The following is a 9,034-nucleotide window of genomic DNA, read 5'->3' on the forward strand; positions in this document are numbered from 1 at the left end:
CTAAAGCAAGCTCCTCCAACAAGACCAAGACAGCATCTCTTCTTCTAAGGCTTAGGTTTTGCCCAGAATTCCCGATACATGGAATAGCCCATACCTAAAGAAAAAGAATGCTAGTTAAGCATTTCAATATTTTCTTAAATATTGAAAAATAAAAACCAGTTCATAAAATAGCTGAAAGTAGTACCATTGCTAGCATGGAATATTTACAAGGGGAACAAGACCCTAGGAAGCTTATACTCTTGCCTTCTTAAACATCTTAAATTTCTAAAACTCTTTTTACATACAGTAGTTTCCCAAGTAGCAAAGGGCTGGTTTGGCTACTTCACATATTACAATATTTCTTTTAAAGAACAATCAATATTTATCTGGTAACTTTGAAAGGAATCACTCTTGCTACATAATACCAGATAAAGTCAATGAATTATAAAGCCAATAGAAGCATGTAATACCTACACTAAGAATCTCTCCTTTAAAAACACAATAAAATAGCAATTGTATGTCTCTCCCAGATAACAGATGTTACTACCAACCCCATTTACATGTCTAGGCTCTTCAATGAAATTATAAACTCAGTGATTGACAGGATTTTTTTCATTTCTTTAAAATCTTAGTAGGATACATCATAGAAAAACTATGTCACTACTTGAATTATCTTCATTAATTCATTTTCTACATGAAAATAAGCGATATTCTCAAACTGCTAAAAGGTCAGCTAAAAATATTTACCTATTTTGATCTTCAAGAAATATTTCAATGAGAAACGAAAATTTGAAAATTTCCTGTAGGAACCTACCGACAGTCATTGCTCCTACAACAAAGCCTTGGGCTGCCACACGCATGTGGATCAGATGAAGGGACATTTTAGTATTTCCCCTGCTCTTCAGTTTGTATAATCCATATGCAACAATTGCTGCAAAACCTGCTATTCCTGTAAAACAAAGTAACAAGTATGTCAGACGCATGAGGAGAAGGGACCAAGATGACTTTACCATCAATCAATGTACATTTTATTATTTATATGAGGATTCTTTATCAGATCATTAATTAGCTAACATACAAATTGAGTTTTCATGTTTTCCCCTGTCAAAACAAAAAATCTTGAAGCAAACAATAGCAGATCCAAAAAGTCAGGATTACCTTTAAAAATGTGGGTTTGTGGGGCCAGTAGACAAACTCCTTTAAAAGAGTGCTAGAGAATTAACAGGAACCTAGATTATGATCATCAGAAGTGTGCCAAAGGTCTTGACTTAGAGAATGAATTTATTACATTTCCTCTCTGTCCTATTTCCCTCCCTCAAGGTAATCAGTTAATATACCAGAGACAATCCTACACATTACTACCACTGAGAAACATTGCTTGAATATTTCAAACATTGGAATACTGTACTGGGAAGAATATAAGTAAATAAAGGAAAAGAATAGAGTAATATTAGTTTCAGTTAAAAGGATTATGATCCTAGAGTTCTATACAGAGCCAAACTCTCATTCATTTTGAGGGTAAAAGCATTCAGGACATGACTTTGCATGTTTTCTTTTTAAGATTTATTATTTTATTTTTTAAGAGATGGGGTCTTGCTCTGTTGCCCAGGCTGGAGTGCAGTCACACAATCATAGCTCACTGCAGCCTTGAACTCCTGGGCTCAAGTGATCCTCTTGGCTCAGCCTCCCTAATAACTGGAACTACAGGAGGGCTCTCTTTCCCAAGCTGCCACCCAGGTGCTGATACAAAAACCTGGAGGAAAATATCCAGTCAAATAAAAAGAGTGAGTCAAAATGGACAGTTCAAGAAATAAAGACATAATGATTAAGATATAATAGTGAGCAATAAAGACAGGAAAATCTGTACTGGTTCCTTGAAAATGACTGGTATAATACAGAAAAATTAAGAATCTGAAATTAGGCTATGATTATTACAACAAAACGTGTGCTAAAGGTCTTAAGTTAGGGAATAAATTTACATTCATTTTAATACTGGAAATAGATGAAAAAAACACATCCTAGTTTGACAATGTAAAGAAAACCACCAGCAAGCACTATAAGAACAGCCTCAGAACTTCCAAATCATAAGAAGAAAAAAAAATTAGGGCTGGGAGCGGTAGCTCACACCCATCATCCCAGCACTTTGGGAGGCTGAGACAGACAGGTGGATTACCTGAGGTCAGGAGTTTGAGAACAGCTTGGCCAACAGCCTGGCCATCTCTACTAAAAAGACAAAAAATTAGCCGGGCATGGTGGCATGTGCCTGTAATCCCAGCTACTCGGGAGGCTGAGGCAGAAAGAATGCTTAAACCTGGGAGGTGGAGGTTACAGTGAGCTGAGATCACGCCACTGCAGTCCAGCCTGGGCAACAGAGCGAGACTCCATCTCAAAAAATATATATATACATATAAATAAATACATTTTTAACTAGTCATAAAGCTTTAAAATAATCTAATATAGTAGTAACATAAATGAAGCAAAAATTGTTAGCAACACAAGATCAGCTCTATTAGAAGATAACAAAATGGGAAAATATGTCTCTTTCACAAAACAACAGAATAAGAAGACCCAAACTAAAGCTACAGAATTGAACGGCACCATTAAATAACCTTACTTAAATTCTTAAAAATAAATAAAATTTAATATTTTAATTATAACAGAGGTCCCACATTCTTTCAAATGTCTATGAAGCTTTGACAAAACCAATCGTTTATTAGGCCACAAAGAAAATTCCAACTTCCAAAAAGGACTTCTTCCTGGCGACTACCATAAAGCCAAAACTTAGCAATCAAGACAAAAAACAGCCAGCCACACACACACACCCGCCCTCTAACCACTGAGAAGCTGAGCACCAATAACTACATTTGGAGGTTAAAGTAAAAACTGAGAGATTAGGAAACTATCAAACATTATTTGAAAAATAAAAACAGTACTGGTTCTTAGAACAAATAAAATTGTAAAACCTCTAGGAAGTCTGATCAAAGAGAAAATAAATATACAACATTAGGAATGAGAAAGTGGATATAATCACAAGTGGTAAAGAGATTTTCAAAAATAAGAGATGATTGCTCAGCCGGGCGCGGTGGCTCACGCCTGTAATCCCAGCTCCTCAAGAACCCGAGGCTAGCTTGAGCCCAGGAGTTCGAGACCTGCCTGGGTAATACAGCAAGACCCCGTTCTAAAAAAAAAAAAAAAAAAAAAAAAAAAAAAACCAAAAAAAAAAAAAAAAGAGATGATTGCTCTTTGCCAATTAAATTTGAAAATCTAGGTGAAATGAATGATTTCTGAGGAAAATACAAATTCCTAAATTTGATTCAAGAAGTTGTAGAAAACCTTTCTATACCAATAACCATAGAAAGAATTAAATGGGCAATCCATGCTTTATTCCCAAAAGATAAAGACCCAAATAGTTTTATTAACAAGGTCTAATAAAAATTATAAGGGCATTCTCAATTCATGTTATTTAAAGTATTCCAGGGCATTAAAAACATCCCAATACATTTTTTTCCAATATATTTCCCAAGAAAACAAATCCCTGATACCAAAACAAAATTAAGATAACACGAGAGGCTGGGTGCAGTGGCTCACACCTATAATCCAAGCACTTTGGGAGGCTGAGGCAGGTGGATCACTTGAAAACAGGAGTTCAAGACTAGTCTGGCCAAAATGGTGAAACCCCATCTCTACTAAAAACACAAAACAGGGTCTCACTGTGTTGCCCAGGCTGTCTTGAACTCCTAGGCTCAAGTGATCCTCCTGCCTCAGCCCCCTAAAGCACTGGGATTACAGGAATGAGCCAAAGCACTCAGCCTTATTTTTTATTAAAAAATGAAAAAGAGATAAGAAAAAAAGTTCCCTTTAAAGATAAGAATAAGTCAGGGATACATGTGAATACTGCTGTTGTTGCCTGGAGATCCTAAACAATTTTAAATCACATTAAAAAAAACTATAGGCATAATTTAGGAAGAAACACTACTAGTTTGCAGATCATCTAACTGTGTGTATAGGAAATCCAAGAGAATCAAATGAAACACAACTAGAGGCCAGGTGCAGTGGCTCATGCCTGTAATCCCAGTACTTTGGGAGGCCGAGGCAGGTGGATCATTTGAGGTCAGGAATTCCAGACCAACCTGGCCAACATGGCAAAACCCTGTCTCTACTAAAACTACAAAAATTAGCCAGGCGTGGTGGCAGGCACCTGTAATACCAGCTACTCGGGAGGCTGAGGCACAAGAATTGTTTGAACCTGGGAGGCAGAGGTTGCCGTAAACTGAGATTGTGCCACTGCACTCCACCCTGGGCGACAGAGCAAGACTCTGTCTCAAAAGAACAAAAAGAAACACAACTAGAACCAATAAGAAAAAAGATTACTTTGATGAATACATTAAAAAGCATATCTAGAGAAATTAAATTTCTAGACCTACAGAAAACAACAAAATTATATTTAAGGACACAAAAAGTTTGCATGAAAATCGGTAGATGCACCACATTCTAAGATTCCCATTCTCCCCAAATTTATAAATTCAATCTAATCCAAATGTAAAAATGAGACATTTTCCCCCATTTTGGGCTGGGCAGGCCAATTTTTTTTCTTTTCTCTCTTTTTTTTAGACACCTGGTCTTCCTATGTTTCCCAGACTACAGTTCAGTGGGTATTCGCAGGCATGACCATTATACACTACCGCCCTGAACCCCTGGGCTCAAGTGACCCTTCTGCCTTGGCTTCCTGAGTAGCTGCAATTAACAAACTAATTTCAAAGTAAACAGGCAAGCTCTATTTGAGAAGGTAGAATAGTGAAAGTGTACTGGCTTAGGAGGTATCTAAACATACCATTAAGTTTCTGGCAGACAGATCAAAGCAACAAAATAAGTACAGTAGTTCAGTAACAAACCTATGTTTCGTGTATGACATAGTTCACATTTCAAATAAGTGGGAAAAGAATGCAAAATAGATACCCAAATTACTGTGTTAGAAAATTAAGGTATCCATAAGGAAAAAGTATAAAGTTAGATTTTGCCTCATGTTATACCTACAAATAAATTCCAGATAGATTAGTATCTCAATGATAAATCAACAACATAAGGAAATACAGGAACCTAAGTAGTCCCAGGATCATGAAGGCCTTGCAACATATAAGAAAACATAATACCTAAAATACATAATTATAATTTAATTAGAAAAAGACAACCTAGTCGAAACAGAAACAAAAGCAAAAACAAAAAAAAAAAAACAAAAAAGCTAATTCACAGGAGAGAAGCCTGAATGACCAACACATATGAAAAGATGCTCAAAGAATGATAATATCTAGTGCTATTGAGAGTATGGGAAAACCAACCCATCACAGCCTATTGGTGTAAATCATTGTTTTGGTACAATTAAACATACAAGGATATTTAATTTTTACACACACACTCTTCCAACAGTTTGTAAAAGCAACATAATGGGAACAACTCCTATGTCGTCAATAGAGCAATGGTTAAATCAATGTAGGATTTATGTACTCCTAAGAAGGGATATGTATAAATGACAACCCATTAAAGAGCAGAAAATTTTATATTTGTATCTTATCCTTTTGAAATGCCTTTCTGCATATTTCATAATGTACCAAATGCGTAAGAACAAAAGTACTTATAAATGACTTAAAAATAGGTAAACACACAACACACTGGCAGGACATACGTGTTCAAATTATTTTTTACTGAGGGAATGTACAACCAAAAAATTTTAGAGATCTCTGTTACAAAACATTGTATATCTACAAAATTAATGATTCAATTATTAAAAATATAAATGTTCCTTTATGTATTGTTATAAAAAGATAATGAAAACAAGGCTAAAGAAAAATATTTCATCTAAAAATAATTATAAATAATAATTTATGGTAGTATATGGAGAAGAAAACACTGACAGACTGTGCAAACTGCTATTGTCTTTCAGAGTCAGGATCATAGGATATGGTACCTTTCTGTTTTATGTACTTTTGCAACCAACTTATTAATTATATGCTCAGAAGAAAAACTCCTTTGAGAGACTTCAAAGCCCTTTAACTTCTTGGACAGCCATCTAAAAAGATGCTCAGTAGTTTGTTAATAATGAAAAATTAGAAACCACATAAATTTCTACCAAGAGGATTATAATGTTATATATAATAGTAATTTATATCATATAAATTAAGTCATTAAAAGTGGAGCTCTGGCCAGGCGTGGTGGCTCACGCCTGTAATCCCAGCACTTTGCGGGCTGAGGCGGGTGGATCACGAGGTCAGGAGATCAAGACCATCCTGGCTAATACAGTGAAACCCAGTCTCTACTGAAAAATAGAAAAAATTAGCCAGGCGTGGTGGCAGGCACCTGTAGTCCCAGCTACTCAGAGGCTGAGGCAGGAGAATGGCGTGAGCTCGGGAGGCGGAGCTTGCAGTGAGCCAAGATTGTGCCACTGCACTCCAGCCTGGGCGACAGAGGGAGACTCCGTTTCAAAAAAAAAAAGTGGAGTTTTTAGGCCAGGCATGGTGGCTCACGCCTGTAATCCCAGCACTTTGGGAGACCGAGGCAGGTGGATCACCTGAAATCAGGAGTTCGAGACCAGCCTGGTCAACAGGATGAAACCCCCATCTCTACTAAAAATACTAAAAAATAAGCTGGTGTGGTGGCGGGCACCTGTAATTCTAGCTACCTGGGAGGCTGAGACAGGATAATCACTTGAACTCAAGAGGTGGAGGTTGCAGTGAGCCGACATCGTGCCATTGCACTCCAGCCTGGGCAACAAGGGCAAAATTCCTTCTCAGAAAAAAAAAAAAGTCGAGATTCAAATAACATAGGTAAAAACATGAGATAAAAATTATAATACTTATATGCATCTTAGTATGATCCTGAATTTGCAAAGATAAAAAAAGAAAAAACAACTGGAAAAAATATGTACATCAAAATGGTAACAATAGTTACATCTAAATGGTGGCATTAAAGGTCATTTTTAAATTCTTTGTACAATTAAAAATTTTTTAACTTTTTCTTGAGATTAGTTTATATATTATAAATTTCACCTTTCATCTGTTTTAAGTGCACATTAAATGAATTTTAATACGCCTGCAAGTCCGACCTCTGGGGTACAGGAGACTGAATAGCTAATTTCAGTCATGACTGACACCTCAATAAAACCTGGTTACCAAGGCTTGGTGGGCTTCCCTGGATGGCAAGACTTAGCATGTATTGCCACATATCATATCATCAGTACTGAAGAATTAAATGCACCCCCTCACCCTCTGGGACTCCCTGCGAAGGAGACACCTAGAATTTTGTGTCTGGTTTATCCTAGACTTCATTCTATATGTCTTTGTTGACTTTAACCTATATCCCATTGCTGTAATAAACTATAACTATGACCATAGCAAGCATTTTTGAGTCTTATGAGTCTTGGCCCAATAATCATCTAACCTGAGGGTGGTCTTGGGATTCACCAAAACAACATTATTCACTGAAATAAGACTCAATAAAATAAGAAGTCTCAGCTGGAGTGGTGGCTCACACCTATAATCCTAGCACTAGGCTGAGGGTGCGCGGATTGCTTGAGCCCAAGAGTTTAAGACCAGCCTAGGCAACATGGTGAAACCCTGTGTCTATACAAAAATACAAAAATTAGCTGGGCGTAGTGGTGCACACCTGTGGTCCCAGCTACTTAGGAGGCTGAGGTGGAAGGATCAAGAACCTGAGAGGTCGAGGGGTGGGGGCAGTGCGCTATGATCGAGCCACTGCACTTCAGTCTAGGCGAAAGAGACCCTGTCTCCAAAAAGAAAAAAAGAGTCTGAAAACATACAGAAGAATCATTGTGATGAGATTTATATTATGTCAATCTCAGCATATTTCAACAACATAAGAAAAAAATGGAAAATACATTCTTTCAGGATATGCTCAATGAACAAGTTTATCACATCTCTACCATATTCAAGATCACTAAAATGTCAGTCAAACTTACCAACGGGTACGAATGGTGCCTCCTTAGCTTTTCGAATAAGTTTGGATCCCTGATCTTCCTCATATGAAGGAAGGGAAACGCCTGTGTCTGTTGACATAGTGACTGCTTGAAGAATCACCCTGAGAAAGAATTTCTATGAGGTTCTGTAATTAAAAGCATCTGAACATTATTAAATATCTGGATGTATTTAAAATATTCCTAACTTCCATGAGAATCTTAGCATATGTTATCCATAATCCTAAAGTTAAAAAATATTTTTAGAAATTAACTGTATTTTTATTGTATAGTCACCCTCAGGGAGAGTTGTATACATTTATTCCCCCTATTGTTTTGCCGTTTCTCCAGTACAACCCATTCATTTTTAGCACAATGTTATTAAAAATAGTGAAAAATTTTAAATTGATGTTACTTTTATCAATTAAAATAGTAACTACTAATTTTCTGGCTATCTTCATCCTTAATCAACTATTTAACTTGACAATTTTAAGTTACCCAAACCAAACTGAGAACTCCTATTGAACCTTCAATATCACGTTGGAAATCCTACCTAGCACTTTTCGGTGTAGTTAAGTGCAGTCTTTATTGCTTTCAACTGCTGGTTTATTTATTCCAATGTGCTTCCTTGCTTCAGTTTTCACTTCAGATTAGTCTCTAATCTATTACAGTAATCTCTTATCCATGATGGTTGCCTCTGGGGGAAAGAGTAGTTATTCTGAACAGCCAAAGTTTCTACCTAGCTCATTATTTACTCATTTTAAGAACAAAGCTTTTATTTCAAATAATATTGGTAGAAATGTCTCCTTCATAGCCTTTTAGACTTTTTATGACCTATGATTAGTTTTTTTCTTTTTTGAGACCGACTCTCGCTCTGTTGCCCAGGCTGGAGTGCAGTGGCACGATCTTGGCTCACTGCAACCTCCACTTGGCACACACCGCCATGCCTAATTTTTTTGTATTTTTTAGTAGAGACAGGGTTTCACTCCTGACCTCAAGTGATCCACTCACCTCGGCCTCCCAAACTGCTGGAATTACAGGTGTGAGCCACTGTGCCAGCCTATGATTAGCCCTTTTTTTTTTTTTTTTTTT

The 9,034-nt window shown here is 36.8% G+C and overlaps 1 protein-coding gene across 2 annotated transcripts in view; it reads right to left on the reverse strand.

Annotated features, from left to right (window-relative positions):
- The window catches only part of HIGD1A (HIG1 hypoxia inducible domain family, member 1A), a 16,499-nt gene continuing 7,465 nt past the window's right edge, over nt 1–9,034 (reverse strand). For both annotated transcript variants that reach the window (XM_011950966.1, XM_011950965.1), the window contains exons 2-4: nt 7,949–8,067; nt 794–928; nt 1–94 (exon numbers count right to left, since the gene is read on the reverse strand). In XM_011950966.1, coding sequence (XP_011806356.1) covers nt 45–94; nt 794–928; nt 7,949–8,045 — 282 coding nt within the window. In that variant the 5' untranslated portion in view covers nt 8,046–8,067 and the 3' untranslated portion in view covers nt 1–44. The remainder of the gene's footprint in view (nt 95–793; nt 929–7,948; nt 8,068–9,034) is intronic.

The sequence above is a fragment of the Colobus angolensis genome, unplaced genomic scaffold (genome assembly GCF_000951035.1).
Source record: "Colobus angolensis palliatus isolate OR3802 unplaced genomic scaffold, Cang.pa_1.0 Scaffold311, whole genome shotgun sequence".
NCBI lineage: Eukaryota > Metazoa > Chordata > Mammalia > Primates > Cercopithecidae > Colobus > Colobus angolensis.